We start from the raw sequence: 17357 nt of genomic DNA on the forward strand, positions 1-17357 counted from the left end.
AAAAGAAACTATTCCGCTCGAAACGTCTCACCATAGGGTCAAAGCTCTTACTGAACAAGACTATGATCTTGCCAGTCCTCATGTATTCCTCGGAAACTTGGGTTTTTAGCAAGAAAAATTGCGAACTCTTGGCCACGCTCGAGAGAAGAATTTTTGACCCCCTACATGAGGATGGACGATTCCGTGGCTTACATAACGACGAAATCTATGAGCGATACCACGACCGTCTGGTTGTGGATAAAATCCGGTTCAACAGGTTGCGGTGGGCGGGTCACTTAATTCATATGAATGAGGATGATCCCGCCCGGAATGTCCATAAGGGCAATATCTATGGTAGAAAAAGAAGACAAGGCAGACTGCCTGAGATAGAGCAATGGCGTAGGTCAGGACGCCAGACAGCTTCTAGGGATATCGAATTGGTGGATCTCGGTGCAAAACCGGGATGTCTGGAGTTCCTTATTAAGGCAGGCATAGACCGAATACCGGTTGTTGCGCCGTTGATGATGTAGACTACAGAGCAAGTGGCCTTCTCTTCATGATGGGAAACGCACACTCTTCGGGTTTATTGAATGCATGAAATAGATAAAAATTTGGGGAGGTCAATAACTGACATTGGACTTTAGCTTCATACAAAAAAAAAGAACTGCACAATTTGTATCCTGTATTGGACAGTAGCTTAGTTTGGTGTTAAAATGTAGGCACAATGAAATAAGCCTCTTTTCAGAGACGAATGAAGCATCAGCAATAATGCAAAGAATATCGCGCAAACTTCCACTTAATTGTGCGTTGCAGAAAGCATTTTTTAGTCAAAACTATGTTCAGGATGTATTGTTGACATCACCCAATGGTCATGAAGTAGTAAATGAGAGACAAGATTAAGATTTGATACGAAGGAAGTTGAAAAAGGCGAGTCGAATTTGGCAAATATGATCGAATGGATAGCGAAACTACCCAATATTGACGCATTTCATTCATAGATAGTAATTTTCATTTATAATTTAAATGTTCCCAGGTGAAGCTGCTTCTACTAGTCAAGAATATTAAAGCAAAACGAAAGCCCAGTGGACTCAATCTCCACTGGTGGAGAGAGCTCCTTTCAGCATTATTCATCTATTCAGCTAATTTCTTGTTCACCTCCAACGAATTTCCTTTTATGAGAACATCATTTGAAATTTTACATACTTTAGATGAAATCAATTCCTTAAACCCTAAAGGTCTTGGTTGTCTCCTTTCTTATTCCTTCAATTATAAATCAACAAGCTCAAGACTGCCTTCCAACAATAGTCGATCAAAAGGAGTCCATTGAAATTTCCTGCTTCAAAATGGATTCTGTTGTAACGTGGAGGGAAAACCCTACCATATAGCAAGCGATGAATTCCAGCCCCATCAATTTCAGTTCCGATCGTATATATTGACACTCGTTATAAACATATTAGAACTAGTTGTTTCGTTTGAAATAAAATGACACTTTTTAATTGCATTGCACTTTAAGCACTTGATAAGGCATAACAAGATGGCTCAGTACAATCTCTCGGATTAAAAGATTGATAAAAATATTAAAATCAAGTTGACTTAACATAAACTCGAAACTATTAAAAACGAACCTACCCGAAAGTAGATAAAATACCCCCGGCGGTAAGTTCAACTGTTTTTGAAGCGTTTGCGTATGTTCTTACAACTAAGTTCCACATTCTAGCATTAATTTACTATCATTTTCGTCATAGTTATCGTCATTGTCGTCGATTTACTGTATCTTTCAAATACAATATTCCTACTTATTTTTCATTTACTGTTTTTGCATATTATCTTGAGCTAAATCTCGGCTACATCTTAGAAACTAGAACGTCTACACGAGTACTTAATGCTGCTCCTAATGCTTAACACTTAGTTTCAATTATGACACACTTAAGAGTAATCAGATTTACATTGACTATACAAAAGGATATTTTTGAAGTAGGATCATTCAGTACCGAAGTTAGTGTCTGGGACGATCGCTCGACAGCTGGTCCTTCGGTCTGCTTTGTTATCTTATGGCTAATGATGATGGTGATGCTTGTGCTGCTTCTTATGGCCGTGATGATGTTGATGATGATGCTGCTGCTTTGGATTCGGGCGAATATGATGGTGGAATTGTTTAAGTTGTCGTTTTGATACTGCCACAATGTTACTGAGTCTTTTCTTTTTCCTATGGCGATTCCGTTTGACCTGACCTCATGATGTTGTCGACAGATCGTCTTTGAGCCATTGTGGAATTGGACGAGAGCCCAACTTCTTTAGTAGTTTCACTAAGGCCGTATTGTGGCTGAGGTAATATCTGAAAGTAGAATTGAAACTCTTTTTAAATTTGATATACTCGTAGTTGTTGGAATGGTATAATTTGCATAATTAAGTCCTACCCTCAACGTAATTAATCCGCTTGCTTTCCAAAAGGGATAAAAACTCTCTGAGTCATTTAATATCTTTGTGATTGGGCTACAGTAAGCATCAGTTGTGGTGGATTAAATTCACAATGGATTGAGAGCCTTTCAGTGGCAAATGGCATAGGTACAACTAAATTGACCAGAACTGCTTTCAAACTAATTAATAATTAATATAAAATCTACTCAGAGCTCTGTATGACATACAATTTGGAACTTAAAGCATAAAGCTGGAATGAAAACGTGCAAAATATTCTATTGAATATTGAAGTTTCCGTCTAGAATCTCTTATTCATTTACGAGTAGGGACTATAGGATGGTCAAAGGGTAGTATAGGTCCCAGGGCGAAACGTCGATTGATACCCACGATGGAGCATAAAACTTGGGAAACGCCTGTTGAACCAACACCAACAGCTCTACTACCAAATCCGATCTCCATCTCCACGTAGTAACCGCTGGGAATTCTTTCTTAATGAAAAGTAGCAGACGGAAAAAGATGAAGACGAGTCTCCCGCGCCTAAAAACGGGACAAATACCAACTTGTACTCCAAGGAAGGGGCCTCGGACGGAACGTGCGCGCCCTGTACAGAGGTGAAGTTGCTGAGCAGCTAGCCGAGACCCTGTCCCAATATAGGGCAGAAGTAACAGCGTTACAGGAGATACGTTGGACAGGGACCGGTTTCCCGGAGAAGAGTCGCTACAGCATATATTATAGTGGCCATCCAGTCAACTATGTGGTCGGAGTAGGTTTCTTAGTCAGTCAAAAAAATGAAAGCTGCTGTTATCGGCTTTGAAAATATTAGCGAAAGGCTATGCACTCTGCGTTTGCAAGGCAAGTTTACAGAGAAGAAGACTGCAGAGTCGGAGAAGGATACCTTCTACGAGGCAGTTGAGCGGACCCTCGAAGCCTGTCCCAGATATGATATCAAAATCATACTTGGAGATTTCAACAGTCAAGTAGGCGATACGTTGGCTCCCATAGCTCCCATGCATAAGGATACCAATGATAACGGAGTGCGCATTATCCAGTTAGCAGCATCACACGAAATGGTTGTTGGAAGTACCTGGTTTGCGCGGAAAGCGGTTCACAAACATACGTGGGCCTCTCCAGACGGCACCACTTTCAACCAAATTGACCACGTGCTGATTGAACGCCGCCACCTCTCAGCCTTGATGAATGTCAGAACATATATAGAGGGGCCAATATGGACTCGGATCACTATCTCGTTGGCATGGTGCTCCGAGCCTGAATTACGACACCACCTACAATCCCCTCTGATAGTCAGGTGAGAGTGAATACCGAAGCCATCCACAACACAGCCCTCCGCAACAACTATAAGAGGGAAATGGATGCCGCAATAACCGCAGTCAACAGAGATCCTGGAGATAAGGCATCAACAAATGATCTTCACAATCACTTGAAGAACAATATCATAAATACGGCCAAAAACATACTTGGCCCCAGTCGCAAAAGCAGTTGGAACGGCTGGTTTGACGATGAATGTAAGCTAGTAACGGAACGGAAGAATGCTGAATACCGAGTAATGTTGCATTCTCAAAAAACGCGAGCACGGACGGAGGCTTATGACGAACTCCGGCGAGCGGAGAAGCGACTTCACAGACGGAAAAAGGAAGCCTGAGAGAACCAACAGGTCTGTGAACTCGAAAAGTACAGGGAGCAACCGCACCAGCTGCGAAAGTTTTACCACCAAATCAGCAGGATGAAGCCTTATACACCTCGACGCTCATTCTGCCGAGACAAAGAGGGAAATCTGATTTCGACAGAATGGACATATTAGAGCGATGGGTTGAGTACTTTGATGAGCTACTGAACAACCAGGACATCGGCGAGTTGGAGGTTCCACCAACTGAAGACGACGGACAAATACTGCCACCACCAAGTATCGGAGAAACAGTCCGTGCAATTCATCGGCTCAAAAATCATAAGTCGCTTGGGGCCGATGCAATTACAGTCGAATTGGTTAAATATGGAGGCGATCAGTTACACCAAGTGGTTCATCAACTTGTGCTCAAGGTATGGGACAGCGAACTAATGCCTGACGATTGGCAATAAGGCATTATCTATCTCATACATAAAAAGGGAGATATCACACAGTGCAGCAATTATAGAGGTATCACGTTGCTGAGTACTATCTATAAGATATTCTCCGCTATCTTGCCAGGCCGGATAGCCCCATACGCCCAGAACATCATTGGCCCATACCAAAGAGGCTTTACTCCAGGCAAATTAGCAACAGATCAGATAGGGATAGGGATTTCTTCAACGAAGAGTCTGCGCATTCTTTGTCTCTGGAGAATGTTCTCAAATTCGTGAACGCCGTGCGAGACCGTTGAATAGGCGGTCTTCGCGGATAGTACAATGGGCCTTACAAAGGTCTGAGTGCTTGAAGCTGCGGCCCCCTCCATTAAACCAAAGTAACTAACGAGACCAGGCAAATCAGCCTTCTCTCTGCGGCAAGTGATGGAAAAACTGCTGGAATATGGACAACAGTTGCACCATCTGTTCATCGACTTTAAAGCCGCCTATGATAGCATAGCCAGGGTAAAAGTGTACACGGCCATGCGAGAATTCGGTATCCCAACGAAATTGATAACACTGACTAGGCTGCCCTGACCAATGTGCGAGGCCAGATAAAAGTAGCAGGATCACTCTCAAGACCATTCGACATCAACAACGGTCTATGACAAGGGGATGTCCTATCATATGCCCTCTTTAACCTGGCCCTCGAGAAAGTGATCCGTGATGCTGAGGTAAATGCAAGAGGTACGATCCTCTTTAAACCCACCCAACTACTGGCCTATGCTGACGAAATCGACATCATGGGAAGAATGATCCGAGACAAATAAACTGCCTTTATCCAGATCGAGCAGGCAGTATTTGGCGCGAGATCTTGGGCTGCACATCAATGAAGGCAAGACAAAAAATATATGGTGGCAATTTCAGCACCAAAAACCAACCAACCAACAATATCAAACCGCACTGGTTCAAAGATAGGAGACTACAACTTTGAGACCGTTGATAATTTTTCCTATCTAGGATCGAAAATCACAACCGATAACAGCTACAACGCACGGTTGTTGGCTGCCAACAGAGCCTATTTCAGCTTACAAAAACTGTTTCGCTCGAAACGTCTCACCATAGGGTCAAAGCTCTTAGTAAGAGAAATTGCGAATAATTGGCCGAGTTCGAAAGAAGAATCCCCCGAAGGATTTTTGGTATCCTATATGAGGATGGATGATTCCTTAGCCTGCATAACGACGAAATCTATGAGCGATACCATAACCGTCAAGGTGTGGATAAAATCCACCCGGTTGTTGCGCCGTTGATGATGATGATTCCCGAGCTAGCTAACTAATCATTTCGCGGTTAGCCTTACCTAAACTCCTCCCTAGATTATTTTCTTTATTATTTTTCCAAGATTCTGCTCTACAAGAAAGAACCCCTGTTTTCTGGGATGACTCGAAAAAATAAAGAAAGAAATGAATTTCTTCGCGATACCTAATGTTAACCAAGCTGTTTATCTTGCAGTAACGATTGGTTACAAATATCGATCACCATCTGAGACTGGGTTGTAGACAGACGTAATTTCCGGCACAATTCTTGCATTTTCAGAATAAACCTAGAGTAGAATTACCCTTCTAACAATCCTGGTTCAATACTGAAGTCCACAAACAATTCCATCAAAAAGTTACTGCTAGAAAAAAGTTCTTGTCTTCTGGATAACATCGTTCTTTTCAAAACTCTGCGTTCTTCGGTCAAATCTTTAACACTTGAGTCCAGAAAGGAAAATCTGTCCAGTGGTAAAGCCTCACAGGATTGTGGAAATCTCAAATCATTCTGGTTCCACATTCACATCTCTTGCAATCCTTCGCAGCCATCTCCTCCTTTCATTAAATTCTTTGGTTACTCTGCCGACTCTCCTATCTTGTGATTTACTCCGCCGCTGTTTTTTCCGCAGTCTATGTTCCTTCTCCCCCTAATTCTTCGCTCCCACTAGTGGATGCAGTCTGCCTCATAGCTCCTACCATCCCCTACCAACCCCCCCCCTCTTCCACCATTATCCTTCTCCTTGTCGAGTACCTCGTTGGCAAGCTTGACAATTTGGCCCTGGTTTTAAATTAAAACAAGTCAGTCTTTTCTCCTCCCCTTTCCTTTCCTTTCCATTATTCTCAACAAGAGCCTCAAAGAGAACCATTTGGCTAGCCTGTGGTAAGAGGCTGTCATCATCCCAATTCACAAATGTGGCGATCGCACTCTTCCTGAGATTAACGCTCCCATTTGGCTCCGCTCTCCTTGTTCCAAAATGTTGGAAAGGTATGTCAATGGCTAGTTATCCGCCCACTTTGGCCACCTTATAATGAAAGAGTAATATGGCTTTGTTAAGAGTATGTCCACTGCCTCCAACCTAGTCCACTTCACCAGCTCACGGCAGGAAGTGCATACTATTTAGACTGATTTTGATAAAGCCTTTTAAACCACAAGATACTATACTCAGCGTTCCCATATCACTTATATCGTGGCTTGCCTTATACCCTTCCAACCTGTCGCATTTTTCTAATGACTGTACATCCCCTTCCTTTCCCTCCTCCTCCCACAGGGCCCTATTATTTTTCTTCTTTATCAATGACCTTGTCTTCTCTTTATTTGTTCCTGTTTGCTCTATGCCGACGATCTGACCGACTGTTTTCCACTATATCGTCGCCTCTGGCTTGTGTCTCTCTTCATTAAAATCTAGACACTCGCTGGTTCGCTGGTGCTTTGCTAGTGTTTTAGCGCCAAATGTAAGAAAGTGTCACTCTGTGGTCTAGCTGCGGCGGATAGCATCACATCCGCTAGCGGAAATTGTGCGATAGATAAACGAATCTGGGATATTTCGTTAGACGGGGGAATAGAACACAATATACCACTTGGGTCTGAGTGCTCACACAACTGTCACAGAACCATAAAGTTTGACGACAGGTAAGCTGGTGCGAAATCTCCGTAAGTAGGCTGAAGATTCAACATTTGTTTCGGCAGAAGGGCATCTGTGTCGGGAGGGAAATTTGCGTTCTTTTGTTATTGCTAATCCGTAAAATATTTCTGTGGCCTATCAAGGAATACCTCGAAAGGTTCACTGACAGGCTAGCTTCAGCTAAGGATTTTCCTATATTCTGGTAAGTGCTAATCCTGCCGCGTTACTTGAAGCAATAACAACATTAAGTGCGCCTTCGCTATTTTTATCAACATCCTCTGTTTGCTTGAAAAAGGAAGATGGGACATTTACCGAGAATGAGGAGGACAGGGTACACCTGCTTCTCAGAACTCATTTTCGGGGGTCCTACCCCACGGTGGCAGGCGACAACATTCTGCCTGACACATCAACAACGAATAAAAGAGAAAGGAAGGAGAGCTGGAAACTAGCAAAAGAGGTATGCTCAGAAGCTAGGCTAAGATGGGCAGTGGGAAATTTTAAACCACTGAAATCTCCCGGAGTAGATGGCATTTTCCCAGCACTTATCCAGAGAGGCCTAGGAATTATCTTAGAGTCTCTTCTGAGGATGCTAAGGGGGAGCATAGCACTGGGATACATACCAAGGGCATGGAGACGGGCAAAAGTGGTCTTTATTCCGAAAGCGGGTAAAAAGGATCCTTTTCATTCTAAATCTTTCAGACCAATTTGCCTAACATCGTTCGTACTCAAAACGGTGGAGATGGTCGTAGACAACTATATTAGAACTAACGTTCTAAAGCGCAATCCCCTTCATCACTGGCAGCACGCTTACCGGGCAGGACGGTCAACTGAAACTGCTCTATATCAGCTGACGTAGGTACTACGGGATGCCATAGAAACAAAAGAAATATCACTGTGAACGTTTTTGGATATCGAAGGAGCATTCGACAACACATCGCACACAGAGATACAAGATGCCCTGAGCCGCAATGGAGTGGGAAACACCCTGGCATTCTGGATGGGCAAAATGCTAGAAAGCAGGCAAATAGAGGTACCGACAGGCACAAATTCTATTATCATGAACACCACTCAAGGGTATCCACAGGGTGAGGTACTATCGCCGCTGATGTGGAGTATGGTAGTGGATGAACTCCTCGACGTGTTAACAAATACTGGAATACAAGTCCAGGGCTACGCGGACGATATTGTTTTAATCTGTAGGGAATCCAAACTGGACTAAGAGTTACAAGTGCCGGGTGCAGGAAGGTGGGACTGCGGATGAACCCAGCCAAAACCACCATAGTACCATTCACTAGGAGGCATAAGCTTGATCACCTGAGAGCCATAACATTACATTATATGGAGGTGAAATAAGAAACAGAGGTCAAATATTTAGGAATTACACTAGACCAAAAATTACTCTGGAAGACACATGTCGGAAACACTTGTCGGAAAGCCACGAGGGCTCAGATGACTTGGAGATCCATAGCAGGAAAAAATGGGATTGCAGTCCGAAGATACTACTTTGGACATATACTGCAATAGTAAGGCCAATGACCTATGGAGCGGTAATCTGGGCAGAAAGAACCCAACTCAGCACACAAGCCAGGGAATTACATAAGCTCCAAAGACTGACTTGCGTGTGTATCAGTGGAGCAATGAGGACACGCCTAACGGCATCCCTGGAGGTCCTTCTGGGATTAACCCCTCTCCATCTGCACATACAAATGCAGGCAGGGAGGGCAATATTCAGGATGGTCAGTAGTATGAGTGAGGCGCGGAGCTGCCTAAATCGAAGGAAGATCGATATTCTTTCTAGGCGGTATCCCGAATTAGTGATACCAAGGGATAACATGACAACGAGGTTTCACTTCGATAAGAAGTTTGAAACACGTTGGAGTAACAAGGCAAACTGGGAGCAGCTGATTACTTTTTACACTGACGGATCCCTCACAGCACAGGGAGCGGGTCCCGGTATCATTGGTCCAAGGAAAATGTACTTTGAGCCAATGGGCAGGTACACTGGCATATTCCAGGCGGAAATATACGCCATAGACAAATGTTCCTCCTTTAATTTGCGAAGGAACTATAGGGGGCAGAACATAGCTATTCTCACCGATAGCCAAGCATTAATCAAGGCACGTAAGTCCAACCAGGTGAACCCTAAACTGGTATGAGAATACCTTGAGAGACTGAATACACTCGGCTCGTCCAACAAGTTCTGGATACTTTGGGTTCCAGGTCATGCTGGGTTAGAAGGCAACGAGGCAGCAGACGAACTAGCCAAGAAGGGAGCAGGGATGCCTTTACACGGGCCAGAACCCTTCTGTGGAATCGGAAACGGTTTCATGGCTATGCATCTAAGAAATGAAGAGGAATGGTTGAGGGGACTATACTGGGCGGGCTTACCAGGGATGGAGCAGTCCAGGGTGCTTATTGGAGGATACGAACGCATACGAACAAAGGATTGCTTAAACCTCACCAAGAAGAACCTCCGAATCATAGTGGGAATTCTTACTGGTCATTGTCGGCTGAACTATCACCTAGGGAAGCTAGGGATATCTAAGGACACTGCCTGCAGGTTTTATGAGGAGGAGGACGAAACTTCTATACACGTCCTGGGAGAGTATCCGGCACTTGTGCAAAGGAGGGCGAGGCATCTGGGAGAACACTTAATACCAGATGCAAAGCTGAAAGTAGGGAATATACTAAAGTTCCTACCGGTTATAGGCCTGCTTGAGATACTATGATCAATAGGTACACTGTAACCAGTAAAAGAGGCACAATAGTTCTTCAAGGACGCGGTGCGACTTTACCTTAACAACAATGAACAAGAAACTACCCGTGGATTAGAAGGTAGAAATAGTAGTGGATAGGTCACATAATAAGGAAGAGCGACATCTCCATTGCTGGCTACTTTATATTTTGTTAGGTCCATCATAGTTTTTTTTCGTACTTGTTTCTCTGAAAGGCTTCCCTAGAATAATTTGGTGGTTAATGCCATTGGAATCTAATCTTGCGATGGAAGATATGGCAAATCTATATATGTTAGATACGAAGGGGGAAGAAAGTCGATGATCGCTATGTATTTTATTGCAGGAAGAAAGGAAATCTCCTTTCTATAAATCCTTCAATATTCCATGCAAGCATAAATACGATGCCCAGAGTGGTGGTCCTTTTTTGTTAGACATATAATCAATAGTGTATAAAAGATAGGGTGTTAACACTATACTCCATAATTGAAGAGGACTCTGTAATATTCTCTACTGCTATTCAGCTCCAGCACTCGAACCCAATTTATAATTTGTGTTGTACAGATGTATGGAGGACGTAACAACAATAAATGTAGTTTCCACACGCCATAGAAATTCGCAAACTCATAAAGTTACTTTTTCGAGAGCAGACGGTTAAGTACAGAAACAACATAGTAAAAACTTTTTCACAAACTAATCCCAACTTCTAGCTTCAAAAATGTTTATTATGCAAAAATAATAGCGTTTGCTCTTGACTGTGGAACAAATTATGCACTGACGAGAATGTCGGGGGGAGGAGGACCCTGCAGGCGCTAAATTTGGAGCGAAGTGTTTTATACACTCCTGCCTTTGTGGGGGATGATAGTCTCAGTGTTATTGCTTTAATGTTGTTTTGTTTGCAGTTAGCTGTGGGTGTAATTGTGTTTTTTTTCTGCTCAATGGTTACCGACTACCATTTTGCTTCCAGCGTTTTGTTATCACTTTTCAGAGAATATGAAGTTAAGCTGTTGAAATGTTTGCTGAGTCTGAATGGAATCCTCTTAAAGGAGGAGAATCGGTGTTTGTAGTATTTGAGCAGGGATACAGACAAAGGTCATTTAAATTTTATTCGAAAAACGGGAGAGAAGGTCCTTCTTTCTGTAGTGCAAATGAAGATATCTTATTATTGAAAGTGGCAAACATCTTGGTAAACTCACGTTTTGGGTCAAAGTGGAATCGTCCTGAAGAGATGAAAGAAATTTTGAAGCGGCCATGAAAACCAATATTTCTGGGGCGACAGTAACCTAATGAGATCTCAAAGTGAATTTCGGGAAAATGCTGGCCTAAAGCAATTTAAAGAAAGAAAGATTGCTTGCATTAAATTTATTTTGTAAGGATTTCTTCTAATATCGAAAAGGACATATATAAAATATGAGCTCTTCAAAGTTATTGGAATGGATGACAAATACTTGTCAATGCTATGATGACATTCTCAAAATTTGCACGTTGTTCTCAGGCATCTTACGAGCATAGCCTTTCGAAAAAATAAATATATTACAAATTTTTTTTCCAAGAATTTGAAATCAATGTTGAATCAATCAAAGATTGTTTTAAAAGCATTTCCGAGTGCTATTTGTCAGTTGACTAAGCAATCCTAGCCGGCAAACTTGTAGATGAAACATTCACCGAATCCACAGGATTATTAGTATCTTGTAAAAAATATGACGAGTGTTGTGTATTGTGTACACTGAGGTTAACTGAGCACCAACTAGGCAGATAAACTGGATGGTAGCAAAACCTCCCTCTTGGCAAAAGTCGATTTTTGTCCTTCATTTAAAGGAATGAGCAGCGTCGCCTTTGGAGGATTCAATGTTTCGGAGTATTCAGTGCCATGCTCGCCCATGCGAAAGGATCAGCTTCAATTACTGATCTAGGTAAGCACTTCCTCTATTTTGGTATTTAACAACAGTCTAAATTCCATGATCAATTTATTCGGCGCAATGCAGATTTGAAAATGCAAAGACCTTGAAGATGAAGGAAGCATGTTTCTCTAGCTACTATTTTTGCCGCTGCATTTGATCTTTTGACCCACCCTCTCTATTTGTTGTACCGAAAATGAGTGTCCTTTTTTATTAACAAGGCTGCTGGGGCTACCGCTGTTGGCCCGCTGAGATGCGCTTTAGATCCTTTTGGGAGAAACTTGCCTTATTTCTCAGCTGTTTTGTGCCATTTGTTCCTAGAGCGACCCAGTCTTCGGCTATTCTGGATTGAAGGTGCTGCAGTGTAGATACCAGGTGTACAAGCTTAAATCCGCTATTCGCTCACAGATGACGTCAGTGAGCGTATCAAGCTGCTATGAGCCCGCCATATTTTTTTTTTAGTTCAACATTTGTCAACAATTGTCAGTGTATATCATCAGCAATTTCATGCAAAAAACATATTTTTTCTCTTCAATAATCATGTCCAGTTTTGTTCCCTGAAAGAAGTATTTGCAGGAGGCTCTACTTTTTTGCTTCAATTTGAAGAAATCAGCTGCTGAATTGCATCGAATGCCTACGGCGACAATGCTCCATCAGAAACAACGTGCCGAGACTGATTCCGTTGGTTCAAAGATAGCGATTAGGATCTGAGCCACAAGGAGCGTGAAAATCGACCCGGGAAAGTTAAAGACCACGAATTGGAGCTTTTTTGGACGAGGACGATACTCAAACGCAGAAAATGCTCGCCGAGCAATTAGGTATCTCTCAACAAGCCGTTTCCATGCGTCTACGTGCAATGGATAAGGTTCAAAAGATCGGAAAATTGTTGCCGCATGAATTGAACGGAAGGCAGATGGAGCGGCGCCAAAACACATACGAAATCTTGCTTGCCAGACACAAAAAAAGATGTTTTTGCATCGGATTGTGACTGGCGACAAAAAATGGATTTATTTTGAGAATCTTAAATGAAAAAAATCGTGGGTTGCGACATCTTCTGTAAGACCAAATTGCTTCGGACGGAAGACGATGCTGTGTGTTTGGTGAGATCAGCGGCGTATTGTCTATTATGAACTATTGAAACCTGGTGAAACTGTCAATGCCTATCCTTACCACCAACCACTCATCAAATTGCATCGTGCTTTGGATGAAAAACGGCCGGAATATCAACAAAGATATGAAAAGCTGATTTCCCTCCATGATAATGTTTCGTCGCACACGTCTAAAAAAGAAGTTCGACACTACTTAGAAACGCTCAACTGGTTGATACTACCTCACCCCGCTTATTGACTAGATCTGGCCCCATCCGACTATCATCTGTTTTTATCGATGGGCCATGCGCTCGCTGGGCAGCACGCCGATTTTTATGAAAACGTTCGAAAACGGCTTGATGGGGTGGTTTGCCTCGAAAGATCAACAACTTTATTGGCATGGTATCCATAAATTACCCGAGAGGTGGAAAAAATGTGTAGATAGCAAGGGCCAGCATTCTGAATAAAGTTTTCTTTGGTTCCTATTATAAAAACTTGTTTTTCTTGAAAAAAAAAACCGCAGATTTAAGTTTGTACACCTGATACAATCCCGTGGTGAATGCAAAACTTACCTAAAGACTCTGCCGCAATTAAGGGGTACGATGCACGATTGGTAGAGCACAACTTCACGCTTGAGTCTACAAGGAGCTCTGCCCCCGGTTTGAGTGCAACCACTACCACTATGAACCTCCCACAAGGGAACCAACCACAAATAACAGATCCGAAAACGTATCCTTAGGAATTCTTGCATAACATATGATTTGAGGGAGCCATTTCGGTTCCCATGGTCCAGATAATCTTCCGTGTGGCTTCGTGGAAGAGTCACCTCAAATGGGTCCTTTGCTGGTCTGCTCGCTTTCTTCAAGTACGTACAATGACTAGACTGGAATCAGCCCCATGAAACCTTTTCATCAGTCAACTATCACTCTGTGTACGGTTACTCTGGGATAATGGGTTGTTGTCCAAAAGGATAATACCAATGTCAGGATAATACCAATGTCACCCTTGCTTGATGTATGATCTGCCCACTGCCAGTTGCGCCTTCTGATCAACACACTCAAAGATATCTGCTTATAGAATGCGAAATGTATGTGTACTTGAACTTAACAAAAGGGCATAACTACTTTTTCAGCTTGAAAACTACATGATAAGACCTCGTATAAGTGATGGGAGAGGAGGAGCTACATTGCAGTGAAATATAGAAGTATGTAAATTTCCATAGAAAATGTAGAAATATCAGTCATGTACCAAGGGAGTATAGTAAATCTATAGGAAGGGGTGAATGGGTCGACAGCATCGAACATTTCGTTTCCCGACAACGATTTACGGCGACACTTATCAACGCCGCATAATTGAAAGTATTGGAGTGCTCCTTCCATGTTGATGATCTCGACATAGCCATCAACCATCACTTAGATTCACCACGTCACGGGGATCTAAATTAGGTCCATTGCTCTACGATGATCCGCAGGGCGTTGCTGTGATCAGCATAAGGGAATTCAGACTCCTGAGCCCCTCACAACTTTTTTTAATACAATATACGGAATTATTATTATTTGTGGCAGCTTCTGTTTCCTTCATCAGCACAACGGTAAGATTTCTTTCCTTTCACAATACATTGCAGTTCTTGGGCATGCTATTGGAGCACAATCGTATTCCGTTCGACCACAACTCACAGCGTTCATAAGAGCTTTCAGTTCCTTAGATTTGTCAACCATTTTCCATGTTTCTGCAGATAGTACAATCGGAGACGTGTTTTAGAGTTCCAGAAAACACTCTAGAACTTACAATCTCCTTTAGAGGTAGTTACAAACTGTAATCGGAATTGCTCTTTTTTCATCTATTGCGATTTCATCCATCTAGTTAATACCTTCATATATTTGACTCGCAAGCGAACCCATACTATCTTGATCAAAATATTGCCAAAATTTCAACCGTGCGGTGGTCCTAAAGCTCGTTCCACCCATATACCGTTTCATTCGGTTCAATTTCGGTCGCTTCCGGCAAGCGTATTCGGCGCCTAATTGAAACCGTATTGCACCGAATGTCCCCACGACTCGAATAGGTTTCATCAGGTTTCAATACGGTTCTAATGCGTGTGCAGGAAACAAAAAGCAATCAAGGCTTTCACACACGCACGGTTCACTTTAGGTTTGGACCTCACAGTAAGTGGATTTAAATGATGATGGTCGAACAGTTCAGTGACCGAAAACAACCTGAACTGAATGGAACCGTATATGTGTAAAACGAGCTTTATGATGCGATTTAAGTTCTGTCTTTCTTGTTAGGCTGCTACATCCTGTTACCGGCAATCCTTCCAATGTTCAGCCCAACCGCTGACAACATGTTTGGAGGCGTTTTCCCCATTTCTAAAAATTTTAAAACTCGAATTGAATTTGCAACAACTACTAATTTACACATAAACCATGATTTCCATGGCTGGATACGATCCAACATTCATCAAGAGTTATTACTGGAAACAAAACCTTGGTTTATCTAGTGATTAAAAGGCCTCCTACGGATGAGCCGAGACCGGAAAAAAATCACGTTACTTTCGAAGGTAAAGCCGTTTTTCATTGACGAAAACAGTGCTTTCTTCGCGAAAAACCGCAGACGAAGAAAGATTAAGGCGAGTCACTCGCGGTTAAAAACGAGACAAACTGTACCAACTGATGCACTAGTTTCTGGGGTAATAGGACCTAAAACCCTACACGGAAAATGGTTGCTACGAAGCCAGGGAGGTAGCCTCGGACTGGATTGACTACACACTTTCATGTAAAGTGCTCTCCATGTACCTCCCAAAATCTGCCCAGGAACTAGCTGATACCCTGCACAATAAAAAAATGATTTCACTGTGTTACAGAGGATGCGGTTGACAGGGACCAATTTCCTGGAGAAAAGCCACTAAGCCATATATTATAGCGGCCAACCAGTAAACTATGTGTCCCTCCGTAACACCTATAAGGAGAAAATGGATACCGCAATAATCGTAGCTAATAGATGTTCTGGAGATGGCGCTTCGGCAAATGATCTTCACAACCACTGTGAACTCGAAAAGTATAGGGAGCAATCATATCAGATACGAAAGTTTTACCAACAAGTCAGCGGGATGAAACCATATACACCTCGATGCTCATCCTGTCAAGACAAATAGGGAAATCTAATTTCCGATCAAATGGGTATATTGGAGCGATGGGTTGAGTACTTTGATGAACTGCTCAACAACCAGAATGTCGGCGAGTTGGAGGTCTCACTAACTGAAGACGACGGGCAAATGCTACCACCACCAAACATGGGAGGAAAAGTCCGTAAACTTCATCAGCTTAAAGTCGCCAAGAGCCGATAGAATTGTAGCCAAGCTGAAGCCATCTAGAACATCATTGGCTCATACCCAAGCGGCTTTACTCCAGGTAAATCAGCAATAGATCAGATTTTCTCTTTGCGACAAGTAATGGAAAAACTATTGGAGTATGGTCATAATCACCATATTTTCATCGACTTCAAAGCCGCTTATGACAGGATAACCAGGGCGAAACTGTACACAGCCATGGGAGTATTCGACTAAGTCTATAAGACTGACTAAGCTGGTTCTGACCAATGTATGAGGCCAGATAAAAACAGCCGGATGACTCTCAATTCAACATCAACAACGGTCGAAAACATGGAGGTTGTCTTATCATGCATCCTCTTTAACCTCTTCCTGGAAAAAGTGTACTTCAGGAGAATTCCTGTTGTATGTGCGTTCAGCTCGCAACAGAAGGGGAGATGAATCTATGGGCGTCTGGCTTTCAGAGCCAATCCGTAACATTTACGAAGGATAATAATGCCTCCCCTAAAAGAGATCCCTTTGGGGTCCCCAAGGAATTGTTTACTTAATGTCCGAAGCAGGACTTTATTTAAAGCGGGACAATCGCAAAAGAGGTGCCTAAGGCTTTCTCCGCAACTTCGACAATGAAAGTTATAGGAGTACCAAAGTCTGGTGGCATGGTCCCTATAGGCTAATGTCCCGTGAAAACCGCCGTAATTCTGAACATATTCGTCGTTTGGCCTAAACAGTTCTCATGATTGATTTTTGTTGTAGAAGGGCCAGATCCTCATTGACATAGCACAGATGGTGGATCTTTAACAAGTGAAGTCAGCCGCTGTCAAATGTGGGAGCGCATATCCGCCTTCACAATTTCAAATAGAAGGCTAGCCACTGAGGGATTACCCCGACGACAATGATTGTTTCCACTGAGCACAATATCTT

At 42.7% G+C, this 17357-nt stretch overlaps 1 protein-coding gene across 2 annotated transcripts in view; it reads right to left on the reverse strand.

Annotated features, from left to right (window-relative positions):
* Positions 1 to 919: 919 nt before the first annotated feature.
* The window catches only part of LOC119648183 (bifunctional heparan sulfate N-deacetylase/N-sulfotransferase), a 357714-nt gene continuing 341276 nt past the window's right edge, over positions 920 to 17357 (reverse strand). For both annotated transcript variants that reach the window (XM_038049769.1, XM_038049768.1), the window contains one exon: positions 920 to 2314. In XM_038049769.1, coding sequence (XP_037905697.1) covers positions 2212 to 2314 — 103 coding nt within the window. In that variant the 3' untranslated portion in view covers positions 920 to 2211. The remainder of the gene's footprint in view (positions 2315 to 17357) is intronic.

This window comes from Hermetia illucens, chromosome 2, assembly GCF_905115235.1.
Source record: "Hermetia illucens chromosome 2, iHerIll2.2.curated.20191125, whole genome shotgun sequence".
NCBI lineage: Eukaryota > Metazoa > Arthropoda > Insecta > Diptera > Stratiomyidae > Hermetia > Hermetia illucens.